General features: G+C 41.1%; 1 protein-coding gene and 1 non-coding gene across 2 annotated transcripts in view; both read left to right on the top strand.

Annotated features, from left to right (window-relative positions):
• Positions 1-17,711, top strand: part of CHP1 (calcineurin like EF-hand protein 1) — a 46,558-nt gene extending 28,847 nt beyond the window's left edge. Inside the window, exons 5-7 of the mRNA XM_043555619.1 lie at positions 10,712-10,773; positions 15,459-15,581; positions 15,743-17,711. Of these exons, the coding sequence (XP_043411554.1) occupies positions 10,712-10,773; positions 15,459-15,581; positions 15,743-15,796 (239 nt within the window). The 3' untranslated portion in view covers positions 15,797-17,711. The remainder of the gene's footprint in view (positions 1-10,711; positions 10,774-15,458; positions 15,582-15,742) is intronic.
• Positions 13,767-13,875, top strand: LOC122469699. Its single transcript, XR_006293594.1, has one exon. It is a non-coding gene; the product is annotated as a U6 spliceosomal RNA (small nuclear RNA).
• Positions 17,712-19,215: the final 1,504 nt, after the last annotated feature.

The raw sequence follows: 19,215 nt of genomic DNA, 5'->3' as shown, positions 1-19,215 counted from the left end.
TTACCACAATATCGGGTACCTTACTGAAGAGCAGAAAACTTAAGTACAAACCAAACAGTATAGAAGAAAATAGAACTCTAATGAGTTGTTCTCAAATTTATGGAATACTTTATGTTTGTTAGTGAATTCCCATTTCTCCTTTCAAGACTAAATACTACTTGAGACAAAGCCTATGTCTTAACGTTTTAAGAATTTCAGCATAGGGGTGCTTGGGTGGCTCATTCGGTTAAGTGTCCAACTTCGGCTTAGGTCATGATCTCATGGCTCTGCTGACAGCTCAGAGCCTGGAGCCTGCTTCGGATTCTGTGTCTCCCTCTCTTTCTGCCTCTCCCCTGCTCATGCTCTGTCTCTCTCTATTTCAAAAATAAACATCAAAAACAATTTATTTTTAAGTTTCAGCGTATATTTAGTACATGTTTGCCTGATCCTGGCATTAGCATAATAGAAAATTTCTTATTCAATGTGGTCAGACCAGGACTTGATCAATAATTGAAAAAGCCAGCTATGGCATGGAATCATAGAAGAGTATACATGATTTAACATTTTATTTTACCTTAAAATATTTGAAAACACATTCACTGCCCAATCTTTTGATGAAGGACTAAGACTTTTTGTTTTGTTTTCATAAAAGTCTGCAGATGGGAGTCGTGTGATGTTTTTGTATAAAGCACATCCATAATGTATAGTCTGGGGTTTCTGGTTGCAGTTTCTTTCAAGTGGAAAGAGAATTTAAAGATACTTGTAAAGCACTCCACAAATAGAATCTTTCCGGTGTTTACATTTTTTCCTTAATCTTTTACAGTTGTTCTGCCACACTTAGCAGCAGTTGTTGTTTTTTTTTTTTCAGTAACTTAATTTTGAGCCTTTCAGAAGTAATCTAATTTTCGTAAAAACAATAACTTTGTTTCCACGTACATGTTTCACTTTGTATTTATTATATAGTTTTATTAAATTAAGTACACATAGCACAGTTTTAGGGCAGTGGATACATCTGACTCTTGGTGACCATCCATTTCAGCTGGTGGAGTAGACACTCAGGTGTTGCCCATTAGCTACGAGTATGCAGTGAGCCACCCCATCTATTTGGACAGTTTGCAGAGGGAAGGGGAGCGTCCATGAATCAAGTGAGTTGGTTAAGGAGAAGACAGTTAAGAGACATTCTGTGCTCCACGAAACTATGCTTGTTTTTCTAATCCAGGATTAGAGGAGACTTTAAAGGTCATCGGACCTAACACAAACCTTTTACCTGAATTCCCTCTCTAGCATGGGCTATACTTTTTTCAAGTCATGAATTCCTTTGGCGGTCTGGTGAATCCTACTGACGCTATCTCAGAATAGTTTTGAATGCATAAAGTCAAATATGTAGGCTTATGTGCTTCTGTATTATATATTAAATAACAGGATGTACCATTAGAGGCTGTGTAACATTAGAGCTGTCTATCTTTTTTATTATTATTGAAGTATAGGTGACATACAATATATTAGTTTCAGGTGTACCACATAGTGATTTGACATTTATGTCAAATGCATAATGTCATATGTATGCATGGCATACTTTATGAAATGCTCACCACAATAAGTGTGGTTACCATCTGTCACCATACAAAGTTATTACAATTATTACTGATCATTTTCCCTGTGCTGTGCTTTACATCCCTGTGGCTTATAACTAGAAGTTTGTACTTTTTGATCTCCTTCACCTGTTGCTCATCTCCTCACCCACCTCCCTTCTGGCAGCTACTATTTTGTCTCTGTATTTGTGAATCTGTTTCAGACAGCTCTGTATCTTGACTGTGGTGATGGTTACACAAAACTACATAGGTGGATAAAATTGCACAGAACTACACACACACACACACACACACACACACACACACACACACACAGTGAAATCTGAGTGAGCTCTGTGGATTGTACCACTGTCGATTTCTTGATTCTGATGGTATGTTATAGTTAACGCAAGATATTAAACATCAGGGAACGCTGGTGAAAAGTATATGGGACCTTCCTATGTATTTTTTTTTTTTTTGTAACTTCCTCTGAGTCTCTACTCTGAAATAAGTAAGAAAAAAAAGAAAAAACAGCCAACAGTACATTGGTGAAAGCAATAGAGAAACACATTCCACATGTTTCTCTTTGTGTATTTCTTTCATGGCATTTGTTAATGTAAAATAGATTTTAGAAAAACACTTAATAAAGTCTTTGTCAGTATTTTGTTGTATACAATGGAGCAGTAGGTTAGAATACCCAAAAGGTATGAATATGTGTCAGACCAGAAAGAGGTTCCCAGTGGTCTGCTGCAGGGCTCTTTTCGCTTTTTGTTGTTCTTTTCATCAGTGACTTTCATTGAATCTGAAATAAGCAAATATATCAAGTTTCTGGTTGACTGTAAACTTGTAGGCATAATGAATACAAGACACCACAGAATCAGAGCCAGAAGAGATACTGATAACCTGAAAAATGTTGGGCTAAATCTCATAAAATGAATGTTTTAAGGGCTATATCTGGGGCACCTGGGTGGCTCAGTCGGTTGGGTGTCAGATTTCGGCTCAGGCCATGATCTTGCAGTCCATGGGTTCGAGCTCGTCACCAGGCTCTGTACTGACAGCTCAGAGCCTGGAGCCTGCTTTGGATTCTGTGTCTCCCTCTCTCTGTCTGCCCCTTCCTGCTTGACTCTCTCTCTCTCTCTCAAAACAAATAAATAAACATTTAAAAAATTAGAGAAATTGGGGGCACCTGGCTGGCTCAGCTTAAGTGTCTGACGCTTGGTTTTGGCTCAGGTCATGATCTCAAGGTTCGTGACTTTGAGCTTCACATCAGGCTTTGTAGATGGCCCACGAACACATGATGTTGATGTTCAACATCACTAATTATTAGAGAAATGCAAACAAAAACTATAATGAGATACTATCTTATACCCGTTAGGATGGGTACTATCAAAAAACAAATAAAAACAGAACATAACAAGTGTTGACAAGGATACAGAGGAATTGGAATCCTTGTCCACTGTTGGCAGGAATGTAATATGGTGTAGCCACTATGGAAAACAGTATGGTGGTTCCTCAAAAAATTAAAAATAGAATTACCATATGATTTAGCACTTCCACTTCCAGATATATATCCAAAAGAATCGAAGGCAAGATCTTGGAGAGATAGTTGTACAGGCAGTCATGTTCTTAGCATTATTCACAATAGCTAAAATGAGAAAACAACTCAAGTGTCCATCCAAGAATGAATGGGTAGGCAAAAATATGCTATATAAATACATGGGAATATTATTCAGCCTGGAAAAGGAAGAAAATTGAAATATTCTACAACATTATACCACTTGAGGCATAATGCCACTCATGAAAAGATGCTGTATGATTCTACTTTTTTTTTTTTTTTTTAATTTTTTTCTTCAACGTTTTTATTTTTATTTTTGGGACAGAGAGAGACAGAGCATGAACGGGGGAGGGGCAGAGAGAGAGGGAGACACAGAATCAGAAACAGGCTCCAGGCTCCGAGCCATCAGCCCAGAGCCTGACGCGGGGCTCGAACTCCCGGACCGCGAGATCGTGACCTGGCTGAAGTCGGACGCTTAACCGACTGCGCCACCCAGGCGCCCCTGTATGATTCTACTTCTATGAGGACTTAGAGGTAGTCAAAATCTTAAAGACAAAATATAATGGTGGTTGCTAGGGATAGGGGGAAGGGAGAATGGGGAGTTATTATTTAAAGGTATACGGGGGTGCCTGGGTGGCTCAGTTGGTTAAGCGTCCTACTTCGGTTCAGGTTATGATCTCATGGTTCATGAGTTTGAACCCTGCATCAGGCTCTCTGCTGTCAGTGTAGAGCCCAGTTCAGATCCTCTGTCTCCCTCTCTCTGCCCCTCCCCTGCATGTGCTCTTGCGCTCTCTCTCAAAAAGAAATAAACATTTTAAAAAAACAATAAAGGTGTAGGGTTTCAGTTTTACAAGATGAAGAGAGTTACAGGGATGGGTGGTTGTGATGATTATACAATGTGAATGTATTTAATGCCACTGAACTGTACATTTAAAAATGGTTAAGATGGTAAATTCTATGTGTATTTTACCACAATAGAAGAAACAGATAAACAAGTACATAAAGCAAATTGAACCCCTTGTGGTAAAATTTCTGCCTTATAGACCTTTTACTCAGCAAGCAGATAATAGTAAGAGAAAAAAACTGCAGTTCATTAGCTTTGGATTCCCATAGCTTGATCCAGATATTTTATGCAACACATCTACAGAGTCCTTTCTTTGTAGTTTATTTCCTTTATAAATTGCTGTGGTCTAAGTACATTAGTTCACACTGACCCCAAAGAAAATATTCCAAACATATTTGGAAGTTACTTGGTGTATCAGTTAGGATACCTTTAGCTGACTTATCTGGATTGGACAATAAGTTAAATGTATTATCTCACTTTACAAGTCAGGGGAGGCAAGTGTCAGAGTTTATTGTGTTTTTTCTATTGCTCTACTTTGCCATCCTTAGGATCTGCTTCATCCAAAGGCATGGCTCCTCCTGGTCATATGATGGCTTTCAACAACTAGGCTATGTGTTTCCCTGTTCACATCTGACGGAAATGAGACAGACAGCTGTAGATGAGAGTCTGTTAGGAAGGAGGAAGATCTGAATGCCACAGAAATGGAAAACTTTAGGATGAGATAGAATAATAGCAAAGTGCTGTGCAAGTTATCCATAGTTTTTACCATTACTTTAATCTTGGCTTTCAAACCAACTTTTACAGGAAGCTGAAAACCAATTGAATTCTTTTGCAATCTGGGGCACCTGGGTGGCTCAGTCGGTTAAGTGTCGGACTCTTGATCTCAGTTCAGGTCTTGATCTCAGGGTCATGAGTTCAAGCCCTGCATTGGGATCCACACTGGGCATAGAGCCTACTTTAAAAAAAAAAAAAAAAAAAGAATTCTGTTGTAGCCTGTTGAGATCACATTCATGTAATTAGATCGATGAAACCAAACCTATAGGAGAGTCCTGGACATCTACTTATGTTTATATATTGGTTTTCTCTGAATTTCCCACAGAGCTATGAAAGCAGCAAGATGGCGCTTCCTGGTGTAGACTGAGAGCAACTGAACATTGTATATCTAGCGATATATTTGCCACTAAGACACATTTCCCTTCCATAGGAGGTGTATTACTTTAAAATATGAGTTTCTGGAACCAAGTTTGGTTACGATCCATCTTTTACACAGAACAGGAGCTCTGAGAGCACACTTTGTCTTATTTCTTTCTTATGCTGCAGTGAAAGAATGTCAAGGGAAACCCCCAAGGCTGAACTATACCTAAGCACACATAGTACTACTGCTCTGTCTGTCTTTTGGGAACGGTTACTAATTGCTCTAGCTCCTCTTCAGATCAGTGAGGTTGTAATGTCCTACATGAAAGGTTCACCCCACCTTGTGGTGGTCCAGGGTGTGGTAGGTAGGGGAGAGGTTTATAAACTTCCCTGTTGATGTTCTAATTGTCTTCTTAAAAGATTTCGGTTTTTAATTTTTATTATTTCTTTTTTTAAACGCTTTATTTATTTTTGAGAGAGACAGTATGAGCGGGGAAGGGGCACAGAGGATCCAAAGCAGGCTCTGTGCTTAAAGCAGTGAGCCTTACGCGGGGCTCAAGCTCACGGAACCGTGAGATCATGACCTGAGCCGAAGTTGGATGCTCAACCGACTGAGCCACCCCGGCCTCCTAGTGATTTCATAATGAATGATGTGGGAAGGGAAGTAAGTTGTCTGCGTGAAGCTATTTTATTTGGATGATAGGAGTATTGGTAAAGTGGAATTAGGGAAAGTGGCCAAGAAGAAATAGTGAACAGCATATTCGCAATAGCTAAAAGGTAGAAGCAACCCAAATGTTCACCAACAGATGAAAGGGTACACAAAATGCATTGTATACATACAGTGGAACATTATTTGGCCTCAAAAAAGGAGATTCTGCCACACGCTACTTGGATGAATCTACTTATGCTTAAAAAAAAAAAGACAAAAGGATAAATATTGTTTGATTCTTCTTAGGTGAGGCTCCTAGAGTAGCCCACAGTCATAGAGAAAAAGTTGTCAAGCTAAGGATAGAGGGAAATGGAAAGTTATTGTTTAATGGATCAGAGTTTCATGAGGAAGATGAAAAAAATTCTGGAGTGGATAGTGGTGATGGTCACACAACAATGTGAATGTGCTTAACTGTACATTGTAAAAGGGTCAAAATAGTAAATTTTATGTATATTTTACCAAAGCATTTTTTTAAAAAAAGAAGAATCGGGCACCTGGGTGGCTCAGTCGATTTAGTCACATGACTTCAGCTCAGGTCATAATCTCATGGTTCATAGATTTGAGCCCCGCATCAGGCTCTGTGCTGACAGCTCAGAGCCTGGAGCCTGCTTCAGATTCTGTGTTTCCCTCTGTCTGCCCCTCTCCCACTCATGATCTGTCTGTATCTCTCACAAAAATAAACATTAAAATAAAGAAAAGAAAGAAAGAAAGAAAGAAGAATCAATGATTAAAAAGTAAAGATCTGACTAAAATCATTCATTTGATTTTTTCATTAAGCAAATATTGGAGCAAGTGCTGTTTGCCAGGTACTTATTTAGGTCTATGATACAATGATGCATAAATCAGATAAGGTCTTTGCTTTCATAGAGCTTATGATCTCATAAGGGAGTCAGACTATATATGGGAAAAGACAGACGCAGAAATAAATCTTATGACTTTATGACTGTGGCAGGTTCTGTGAAGGAAATGAATAAGGTGAGATGAGAAAGTGATAGGGAATGTCACTGCATACAAGGAGTGGTGAGTGAAAGCCTCTCTGAGCTAAGAATGAACCAGCCATGCAGAGAACAGAAGAGAGCTCTAGGCACAGGGAACAAGTGGGGTCCATGAGTATTTGATCTGTTCAGAGAACAAAGCAGCTGTCCCAAGAAAGAAGTGAGTGTTGAGAAAGGAGGGCAGAGAGGTAATGGTAGGGAGGTGACATTTATTGAGCTCCTACTGTGTGCCCAGCACTGTTTAAAGTGTCGTTTTTAAATTTATTTATTTATTTTGAGAAGTGGGAGAGGGACAAAGAGAGAGAATCCCAAGCAGGCTCTCCCCTGTCAGCAAAGAGCCTGACATGGGGCTTGAACTCAAGAATGGTGAGATCATGAGCTGCAATCAAGACTCTGATGCTTAACTAACTGAGCCATCCAGGCACCCCACCATATTGCTTTGACATCCATGTCAGGAGCTCAGAGGAGAGGTCGAAGCTGAAGTTGCACATTTGGGAATCATGAGCACTAGAAAGCATTTAAAGCCATGGAACTAGATTAAAGCCATGGACAGCTCAAGATTAGGGGAGTCCAAATCACAGGACCAAGAATAGGGAGATGAAAGAGAGATGACAAGAGGAAGGGTGCCTGGGTGGCTCAGTCAGTTAAGTGTCCTGGGTCTTGATCTCAGGGTCGTGAGTTCAGGCCCTGTGTTGGGCTCTGCACTGGGCATGAAGCCTACTTAATTAAAAAAGAGAGAAAGAGAGGGAGAGATGAGAAGAGAAAATAGAGCATTGTTAACAAAAAGGCTCAGTCATTTGTGCATTTGATCATTTGTTATCTTGGGAAAAATGTGTTTGCTGGTTCAGGGCCAGAACTGCCTGATTGGAATCCAAGTCAGTTAAGAAATAACTACTATTGCTGCATTTTTTTTCTGAAAGGTCCTTTCAGGTAACCTCTGAATTTACCTGATGTCTTAGTCTGCTCAGGCTGCTGTAATAGAATACCATGGACTGGGTGGCTTAAACAGACATTTCTCACATTTCTGGAGACTAGGAGTCTGAGAACAGGGGGCCAGCATAGTCAGGTTCTTTGGCGAGTGTCCTGATTCACCTAGAAGGGGCTCCCGTTTTCTTGCCCTATTCTCACATGGGGAAAGAGGTGGAGACAGACAGAAGGAGAGATATCCTGTCTCCTCCTTTTATAAGTGCATTAATTCCATCACAAGGGCCCCGCCCTCATGACCTGATCTAACCCTAATTACCTCCCAAAGGCCCCACCTCCTAGTAGCATCACATTGGGGATTGAGGGTTCTAACATAGGAATTTTGGTCAGGATTGGGGGGATAGAAACCTTCAGTCCTTGGCAGCTAGGTTTTAAGAATTAACAGTTCTAGCTTCTGTAAATACCTTGGCAGAAAGGGGTGGGTTGTTTTTTTTTTAATGTTTACTTATCTTTGAGAGAGGGAGAGAGAGCGCGAGCAGGAAGGGAGCAGAGAGAGGGAGAGACAGGATCTGAAGCCAGTTCTGTGCTGACAGCAGTGAGCCTGATGCCAGGCTCAAACTCACAAACCATGAGATCATGACCTGAGCCAAAGCTGGATGCTCAACCGACTGAGCCACCCAGGTGCCCCGAAAGGGGTGTGTTTGTAACAGGTACCTGATTAAAAAATTCTGGCTGGCTCAGTCAGTAGAACATGCGACTTTTGATCTCAAGGTCATGAGTTGGAGCCCCACATTGGGCATGGAGATTACTTTTTAAAAAATGAAAATAAATGGTTGTTTAAAAATTTTTTTTTCAACGTTTATTTATTTTTGGGACAGAGAGAGACAGAGCATGAACGGGGGAGGGGCAGAGAGAGAGGGAGACACAGAATCGGAAACAGGCTCCAGGCTCTGAGCCATCAGCCCAGAGCCTGACGCCGGGCTCGAACTCACGGACCGCGAGATCGTGACCTGGCTGAAGTCGGACACTTAACCGACTGCGCCACCCAGGCACCCCAATAAATGGTTGTTTTAAAAAAGAAACAAAAAAATGTTGTTTAAAAAAATTCAGAAAGTTATTTATGGGTTATATAGCATAACTATATATGGGTTATATATAGATTTCCCTTCTGAAATCATCCTGAAGATTGCTTAATAGGTAACACATTTGATGTATTTTAGAAACTTGACAGCATGTACAGGGGTATGTGTGTGTCTGTGTTTTCACTTTGGGGAATATTTTAAACATATTCCTTTAGGAATACTAATGATCTTTGTCTCCTTTCCTTTGGAATCGAAACCTCCATGGGGCGCCTTGGTGGCTCAGTCACTTGGGTGGCCAACTTTGGCTCAGGTCATGATGTCGTGGTTCACGAGTTCGGGCCCCACGTTGGGTTCTGTGCCCTGGAGCCTGCTTCAGATTCTGTGTCTCCCTGTCTCTCTCCCCCTCCCCCGCTCGCACTTAGTCCCTCTCTTTCTCTCTCTCTCAAAAAAAAATTAAATAAATAACCATTAAAAACAATTTTTTTAATTAAAAAAAATAGTAACCTCCTAAGCATATAAATTCTCAAATTTGGTAAAGATAGTTAATCAACTAACCAAATTAAGAGAAAACACATCAGAGAAAGTCTTTCCCAGTTATTTCCCCCTGTAGAATTTTTTTAAAGTTTATTTATTTCAGTTAGGTCCACACCCAATGTGGGGTTCGAACTCACAATCCTGAGGTCGAGTCACATGCTCTCCCAACTGAGCCAGCCAGGCGCCCCTCTCCTCTAGAATTCTAATATGTACCTTATAACGAGCAGGTTAGATTTTTCTAAAATTTTTTAACGTTTAGTGGACTCGCCTCCTTTTGGCAGCAGTAGGGGTAAGGAGTGGAGGAGGGGTGATGTTTAAATTTGTAGATACTCATCCGGGTTCTCATGCCTTTGTACCTAGTGTGAGCTCTGCCTAGAATGCCATCTGTCATCAGATTTGTCTGTCTTTCAAGACTATGTTCAAATGTTACTGAACCAGAAAGGCATACATGCCATACGTTTTGTTCCCCAGCATTTCAGATGTATGATAACACTGCAAATGTAGTGAAGTGAGTAGTGTGTGTTGCTCTCCTCTACTAGCTTATGAGCTGCTGAGGACAAGACCTAAATCTGTATCTTAATAATTAGAGAAGTGGATTTTGGCTTTTTAGTATTCACAGCACCCTACCCAAAACAAAAAATGTTAGTGGCGTACTGTAAGCGAATCCAAGCCTCAAAACCGCACTCCGTTCAGCTATAATTACAAGGCAGTCACCTCCTCATTGAGATTTTTCATAGTGCCAGTAAAATCATGCAGTGGTAGCTCTTCAGCAACATGAATTGTCTCTTACATATCCTAGTTTCCAGAAAACGTATTTATTATTAACGGGAGAGAAACATGGTAAGGCCAGGAGACCATCAGATTCTCAGCATTTTTATTTGCAGCTGAAGTTCTTTATTTTCAGGGCTCCAGCATGGAAGACAGTGACTTGAAATTTGGCTCAAATTTCCCAAAGTGGCCATTTTCCCAGAGCACTGTTTTGTGTAGTCCGCTTCTTTGCCTGCGTGGCACCTAAGGCTGGCACCCTGTGAGCGGTGCATGGGTTTTGTGAGATGACCTCATGTATAGAACTACTAATGGGCTTGTTTGTTTTTTAAACGTTCTAAGGTAAGATAAAGGACATGCAATTGTTTCTTTTTATTATTAAGTTCTCTGATTTGCCTGAAGAAGGGACATACTTTATCAAGGTCAGGATGCCATCAATTATGAGATGCATTTCAATTTCTTAAGTGTTATGTCTTTAAAAGCTCTGGAAGTAATGTCCACTGCTCTTAAAAAACTATTTGTTGTCAAATTTCTATCTAGCGTCCTTTACATATTTACTTCCTTGAGAAGGGGCAAAACACTACTGAATTTCCAGTAACTTTTTGTTTTTCCCTACCAGTTGCTTTTCGACTATATGATTTGGATAAAGATGACAAGATTTCCCGTGATGAGCTATTACAGGTAGGTGGGAGAGCTACCATGCATGCGAACAACTGTTGGGGCCTCTGCCTGCTTACTCTTTTGGGCAGGAATTGTTCTTTCTTTCAGTAAGCATTTATTTGCCACCTGCTGGTGCAGAATCCTGTCCTAACTATAAGTCAGAGCCAGATGACCTGGGGAAACTTGAAATGGCTCATCGAGTTCTCAAAGACAGATGTCTCTGCTATTTAAAAGCTAACTAAATGTCTTTTGGGTGCTGACCAGCAGAGCTAAACTATGCGAGATGGTCTAAGTCAGATAGTTCAGTTATTGTCACGTCAGCTTATTGACATCCAGGTAATTCTGATGACACTTGGGTAAATGCTGCTGTCTCGTCTGTCCTTGGCCTTGACGTAACAGTCAAGGAGCTATTGCTGGGCCGGTGTACACTGAGCCACCTGCTCACTGTCTTTTGTTGCTTCTGAAGACAATTCCCTGTCTTTGCACTAGCAGTGACTACTAGCATTTCATCCTCTTAGCATTGCCCTCCCCTTCCCCTCCCCACCTTCCTTAGAGGGGAGAAAGTTCTCCTTTTCTCTTTTCTTTAATACTTACGAATCTGGAGGACCCTAGGAAGCTAACACATTCAGGAATTTCCATGAGGAGATTTCTCTATTTCTAGATACACCTAAAAAGTAAAGTGGTTTCCACTCACCCTGAAGTAAATCTGAACTCACTCAGTGTCCTGAGAAGTCTTCTAAGCTGAAGATTACTCAGGCCAAATTAAGGACCAACCCAAGGTATTTCTATATTTCTATGTCTGAGCACAAAATTCAAAACAGTCTGCAGGTCAGTGTTAACATTCTTTGCTTTTGAGTTGGGGATATCGTTCTTCAATGAGAAGAGTTTATTTAAAATTGCTATATATGGGCTTCTGAGTTCTGAGGAGAAAAGGCAGAGGCAGTTGCTCTATAGTTGAATGTTTTCATCCTGTGGCCCAGATCTGGCTGCCAGAAAGATTTTTTGGAGTGGTGGGTTGATTTATTTTCTATTATTAGGATTTTAAAAAAGCCAGAGGCAGGGAGTGGGGAGATCATATGGCCAGAATGCCAGTCAGTGCCACCAGAGTGTTCCTCAGGGCCAAACTGACTTGAGGACAAATGTGTTCATGAGCTGTCGAGATGACAGAGAACTAGTTTTACCCTAGCAGGAAGAGGATATGAACATGTTACCAAAGTGAGAAGAAAACAAATTTCATCTTCCTGGACACTTCCATGTCCAAAATATTTGGTGATATGCAACTCTTAACTATTCATTCAGTGGATATTTAAAAGTTTGTGGTGAGTTTATCCTAAGGGAAGACTGAGTGGTTGTTTTCTACTATGATTTTTATAAAAAGTCCTGGTTGAACTCTTGGAGATGACAGATAGGTTCATTATCTTGATCGTGGTGATGGTTTTCTGTGTGTCTACATATGTCAAAACCTAACAGATTGCACGTTTTAAATATGTATAGTTTATTGTATACCAATTATACTGCAATAAAGATAGTTGCTCTACTCATTTTATGAGGCTAGCATAACTTTGATGTGAAAACCTTATAAAGACTGCATAAGAAAATTACAGGGATACCGGAGTGGCTCAGTCAGTTGAGTATCTGACTCTCGATTTCAGCTCAGGTCATGATCTCATGGTTCAGGAGTTGAAGCCCCATGTCAGGCTCTGTGCTGACAGGGCAGAGCCTGCTTGGGATTCTCTTGTTCTCTGTCTCTCTCTGCCCTTCTCTCCCTCTCTCTCACTGTCTCTCTCTCAAAATAAATAAACAAACTTTAAAAAAAGAAAAGAAAATTACAGCACAATCCCTTTCATTCACATAGATGTAAAAATCCTAAACAAAATATTGACAGATTAAATCCAGCAGTGTATAAAAAGGATACTGGATTCTGGCCAAGGTGGGTCTATATCAGGAATTCAAAGTTAGTTTAAAATTAGAAAATTAAAAGGGGTGCCTGCGTGTCTCAGTCTGTTAAACATCTGACTTTGGCTCAGGTCATTATCTCTCACTTTGTGAGTTCGGGCCCCACATTGGGCTCTGTGCTGAGAGATCAGAGCCTGGAGCCTGCTTCAGATTCTGTGTCTCCCTCTCTCTCTGCCCCTCCCCTGCTCACTCTCTGTCTCTTTTTCTCTCTCTTTCAAAAATAAACATTAAAAACATTTTTTAATTAGAAAATTAATATACTTTGCCATATTAACAGATTAAAGAAGAAAAATCAGTCTTTTCCACAGAAAAAAAGCATTTGACAAAATTCATCATCCATTCATGATTTTTTTTAATTTTTTTTTTTTTTGATTTATTTATTTTTGAGAGCGAGAGAGACAGAGCGTGAGCCAGGGAGGGGCTCACAGAAAGGGAGACACAGAATCTGAAGCAGTCTCCAGGCTTAAGCTGTCAGCACAGAGCCCAACATGGAGCTCAAACTTATGAACTGTGAGATCATGGCCTAAGCTGAAGTCGGACAGTTAACCAACTGAGCCACCCAGGCACCCCTAAATCCTTTTTTTTTATTTTAAAATTTTAAAATTTATTTATTTATTTTGAAAGAGAGAGAGCACGCACACATGGGAGGGAGGGAGGGAGGGAGGGAGGGAGGGAGAGGGGGGTGGGGAATTCCAAGCAGGCTCCATGCTGTCAGCACAGAGCCCATTGCGGGGCTCAATCTCACAAACCGTGAGATCATGACCTGAGCCCAAAATCAAGAGTCAGACACTTAACTGACTGAGATACCCAGGTATCCCCCCCCACTTTTTTTTTTAATTTTAGAGAGAGAGAGAGCAAGCAGGGGAGAGGGGCAGAGGGAGAGAGAAAGAATCCCAAGCTGGCTCCATCCTCAGTGCAGAGCCCAGTGCAGGACTCGACCCCACAATCCTGGGGTCAAGACCCGATCCTAAATCAAGAGTTGAAATGGAGAGTCAGATGCTCAACTGACTGAGCCAGCCAGGCACCCTCATTCATGATTTTTTAAGAAGTCATAGAAAGTGCTCGTTTGGGCAGCACATATACTAAAATTGGAATGATACAGAGAAGATTAATTAGCACGGCCCCTGCAAGGATGACATGCAAATTTATGAACCTTTACATATTAAATTTAAAAAAAAGACATAAAAACAGATAGAAGGGAGCTTTCTTACACTGATGAAAGGAATATACAACAAACCTTAGCAGATATTAACCAAGTGGGAATAATGAAAGCCCTATTTGCTAATGAACTTCCAACTACAGCCCTCAGTGCCACTGTGGATAGCTGACTGGGCACAGAGGCCTGGACGACTACATGGGCCACTGGTCGCTGGGACCTGGATCAAGCCACTTCTAGACCCCCTTGTCCTCTTGAACAGATTGTATGAGTGATTCCTCAGACAACACCACTCCTATCCCCACAGAGCACACATGCTCAATGCAGTTCTCTAATTCTAAAAATAAAACACCTCAGGAATAATTGGATGCAGATCTGAAGAAGGTGCTATTTGAGGATGAATTTGTCTAGTCAGCCACAGACGATCGGGGAAGATGGCAAATGACTTGTCCATTTATTATTTTTGCCAGGATTGCCTCTTTCTATTAATCCTTCAATATGTACCCCAATTTGGGGTACAATTTGTACCCCAAACGTACACCTTCCAAGTTTCAAGAATCAGTTTATGAAAAGAAATAACCAGTGTTGATGCAAATCCATATTTCACCTCTTTTTTTCTTTTCAGAAAATCCTATAATTTACTTTTAAAAGTCTGTGTCATGAGATTGGATAAGGATGTAAGAGGTGGGGGAAAGGAAGGCTTGTGAACAGCTGGGCTGGAAGGCCTTTCTTTCTTGTGGAAAAGCTCAACTCTTATCTCTGAAGACAGAGGTGGCTGACTACAGTAATGTGAGGCATCACAAAAGCACCCTGTCCCTCGTTTCATATCACTACGGTTGCTTATTGTGCTTAAAGTAGCAATTTCCAGAGTATATTTATGCCCTAAAGAATTGAGGGGAGGGGGGTTCTTGGTTATGTGTGAAACAAATTTGGTGAAACAGTGTTCAAATTCTCTTTACTATAGCCCTTTAAATATTTTTGTTATTTTTCTCAAAAGAAGGCTTTAGTATTTAAGCCTTCAAGGGTCTTTATGTTTCTTGGTTATACTTGAGAAATAGCTGGTTTAATATAATCCACTGCTTCAAAGAGGACTACTGCATTCATGTGGGGTTCCTAGAAAGTTCCACCAAACTGACTTAAACCAATAAGGAACTAGTTTGCCTCATGCAATAAGAAATCTTGGGATAGATTATCTGGGTTGGTGCTGTACCTGAGTGATGTCCAGGAATCAGGCTTCTGTATTCTTGCTCTGGCATGCATAGCACATACGACTTTCACCTCATAGTTGCAAGATGGCTGCTATGCCACCAAAGCATCATATTTATATTCCAGACAGGAAGAACGGGAAGAGCAGAATGCAAACGACTCTCCCCCAGTGAAACTTTGCCTTCCTTTCCAGTAACCATGCCAAAGAGTTCTGCTCATATCTTTATCTAGAATGGCCTAGATGAGAAGACAAGGGTTTCAGCTTTCTGGCCGTTGTATTTAAGGACATCAAAGGAAAAGAGGGTGGGAGTGAATTTTCCTTTATTCTTCATAAAAGAGTTCCCCTGACCCCCAAGTCTCCTGTAATTCCTGGCTTTTGGTCTTGCAGGTGCTACGTATGATGGTCGGAGTAAATATCTCAGATGAGCAGCTGGGCAGCATTGCAGACAGGACCATCCAGGAGGCTGATCAGGATGGGGACAGCGCCATCTCTTTTACAGAGTTTGTTAAGGTCAGTCAGTCACCTCTTGGTTTGAAAATGTTGAAAAGCTTTAAAATTGTTGTACAGGAGGGAGGGAGGGAGAAAAACATTCAGATAAGAACTTGGGACAGTATCTCCTCTTTTGACCTGCATAACTGTAATTGGGTTTTGTTTTGTTTTGTTTTTTCCAGGTTTTGGAGAAGGTGGACGTAGAACAGAAAATGAGCATCCGATTTCTTCACTAAAGGACTGAGACCAAACTGTTCTTGCTTTTGAGTATTTAAGAACTGGAACTTGAGAGTCCTCCTCACCACCAGCCCCACCTCCACCCCATCATTCCGCCTTCTCCCAAAGTACTACTGCTGTTGCATGAGAACCCCAAATACGGTCTGTCAACACAAACCTGCCTTTGGTGTATAAACAGGGCATTACAGAATGGTACACCCGTCTATTTCTGTTCAGTATCATTCGCCAGTTATCTCCATTTCTAAATACCATCTCCCCTGGTTTGCTGCTGAATGCCACATGTCCATCCAGTCTGAGAAAATGAGAGAGGGACTCCTGCCAAGAACCAACCAGCAAAGCTCTTTCACTGGATGTAGATGAAACCGTGCTGCCTTCCCTCCAGCCAGGTTTTGGCATGCTCCTTCATCTTTTTTTCATATCTTTTTTCATCCCTCGCTTTCTACTTCTCTCTCACCCAACAGATCATTCACTTTGTCTTTCAATCTCTCTGCTTTTCTTTAAGCTTCAGTCCCTCTGTTCTACTTGGCACCCTAAGCTATGCCTGTTAAATGTATTTCTCACTTGGCAGGATAGTGCAGTGATCTGGCAGTTTTTGTCTATCTTCATTCTTAAATGGGTCTCTGGGATGTTGCCTCTCCAGGAGGTTTTCCATAACCAACATTTCTCTCAGAAAAATGATCATCTCTGGTCTGCTCTGCTCTGTCATCAAAGGGCCGTTGGTTGGGGATGTTCTTCTTGAAAGGTAGTGGCCTTGGTGAGAGGTGTAGAGCCAAGTGTGCTAGGTGGCTTGCCCAGGTCGCTCTACCTCTGGCCTCTGATTATCAATATACACACCTACGTGGCTACTCATGTTAGTACAGTGTTGACTCTTCAGAAAATAGCCATATGCCTGCAGGTTTATTTAGTTTGGGGGCATCATCACCACCAGAATGGCTGCTCTGCCAATATGCTTAGGGCCTTTCTCATGGCTTTTTGAACAAGGAGCCTGGGCATTCTAAAAACCTGGTTTGTCCCCACTTCTGCAGCATGGTTTATGCCTCAGTGTTATGTGCCCTGGAATGTTTTTCATTTCACATTTCCAAACTGGAAGATTAGTGTAATGGAAGTGCCTAATTCATCCCAGTCCAAGAGATTTAAAGGTTATCTTCAGTGTCTTGATGTTTTGCACAAAATTCTCTCTGAATTTTACCGTTGGCAAATATTAATGCTGGAAGCCATAGTCGGCTCCTAAAAGAGGTCCAAAGCACTGAATGTATTATTATTAGCTACCTGGTTACGTTGACTTCCTAGCTCCTCTTGTAAACCACTAATATCTTGGAAACAAGGAGTCTGGCACCAGTGGCACGACCTGAAGTGGCATTACAGGCTTTTGCATGAGCCAGAGCAACTTCTCTGCCTATCCAGCTTGGTATCGACCTGTCTGAATCAGGCTGTTGTCATCCTAACATCTGTTTATGAGTCTTTATGTCTATATATCTGCCCTTGGCCGATTTTCTCTGACTCATTGATTGCTTGCTTGCTTGCTTGTTTCCTTGCTTTGGAAGGCTATCCAAGAAGGGAATTGCTTAAAAACAGAAATGCTGCAAAGGGATTGGGAAGGGTGGGAAACAGGAGTGGCCAGGCTGGATGACTCAAGTATAAATGACTGAGAAATTCTTAATGAAGTATCGGTCTAACTTTGTGATCAAGTGATGTATTATAGGAAATGTATAAAAGGGAAGAATTTTCTGACACTGGTCTGTTAGAGAGGTACTTCAGAGGCTCCTTGACTTGCATATTTAAAGTTCCTAAGTTTATGGCTTTTTCCTCCTTTTGGCTGTATAGCAAACTGTTTGAATCCACAGTTGTGCCTTACTGTTCCATTAAAATTGTATTCTTCGATCCATCAATAAATACTTGTGGTTAAAACAAAATAACTTGATTTTGTCCATGTGTTTCTGAGAATTTTATAGGACTCAGTCCCCTTCTTCAAGTTTGAAATCCCAAACCGTGGTTCCTTTATTCAGGTTTACATCTGTACTATCAAATGCATGTTTGCTCTACTGCTGCCTGGACATAGGATGTGGGGACATTCACATCCTAGGGGTGTGTACTGTGTGTCTCTGGGCACAGCTTTGTTACTTCAGTCACTTTCCATTCGCTCCAGGTAGGATTCCACTTCTATTCTTGACTCCCTGGCTTTTTAAATACAGAAAAGACCTCTAAAAGTAGGCTCTGTGTTTATTGCATGATATTAAGTTGTCCACCCCGTCATGCCTGTGCAGCCTCAGTGACATATTATACCCAGTTGTTGTTACACGGCTTTTCATATCTTTTAAGACTCAGTGTTGGGGCGCCTGGGTGGCGCAGTCGGTTAAGCGTCCCGACTTCAGCCGGTCACGATCTCGCGGTCCGTGAGTTCGAGCCCCGCGTCGGGCTCTGGGCTGATGGCTCGGAGCCCGGAGCCTGCTTCCGACTCTGTGTCTCCCTCTCTCTCTGCCCCTCGCCCGTTCATGCTCTGTCTCTCTCTGTCCCAAAAATTAAAAACAAAAAACAAAAAAAAACGTTGAAAAAAAAAATTAAAAAAAAAAAAAGACTCAGTGACTGCTTCGTCTGTAGGGTACGAATATCTCTTTTTAGATTTAATGGCATGCTACAGGACCCAAAGCAGTAATAATAGCTGGAATCAGTCATACAAATTCTAACACAATACCCTCTTGTCCTTTCCCATCCCTCTGCCTCAAAAGTTCATTCCAATGACTTGCACGGTGTTAGTTTTGTTTCACGTTGAATCTAATGTTAGGATTCAGTGAAAGTGCAAAATAGATGAAGTGACCGTTTTGGAGAAAACTTAATGTTACTGATCATGGCCATAGGAACAGCAGTCTTGTGGCTACAGTAAAAAATAGTATGCTGACAACCAGGAAGGGCTCCTGACAAAGGAGACCATATAAAAAACTAAATAGCTCAGTAAACAGTCCTGTGTAGACTAATCCTAAATAGGTCATTAACCCCGAAGGCATTGCAGCATGAATTTATAAAAAAGACCTCAAGTCATTAAGAAGGGTCTAAAAAGTGCTGGTTTTTATGGGTGTAAACTTCAATAAAATGGAAATTAAGTGAAACATCACTGATGATAAAAAGAAATTTTTAACATTACTTCATGCCATTCAGGCTGTACTTGAATCTATGTACTCAATGCTATGTGCCCTGGTGGAGCTCAGTGACTCCTGTCTGATTTTATACAGATGTCATATCTTTTTCCTTCTCACTTTTGAAAAAGAAATGATTGATAGTGACATCAAATGGTGACATGTGTTAGAGGCTTATATCTGCAAACAACTGTATAGATTATGGAAAGAAAGCATTATTCTCCATGATGCTGAATTTCTTGAGGGTAGGAGTTGTGGTTCTGCCAATAATGGAAGAGCAAATTTCT

Source organism: Prionailurus bengalensis, chromosome B3, assembly GCF_016509475.1.
Source record: "Prionailurus bengalensis isolate Pbe53 chromosome B3, Fcat_Pben_1.1_paternal_pri, whole genome shotgun sequence".
NCBI classification, from domain to species: Eukaryota; Metazoa; Chordata; class Mammalia; order Carnivora; family Felidae; genus Prionailurus; species Prionailurus bengalensis.
The sequence above is the reverse complement of the archived record's forward strand: the minus strand, read 5'-3'. Positions and strand labels throughout refer to the sequence as shown.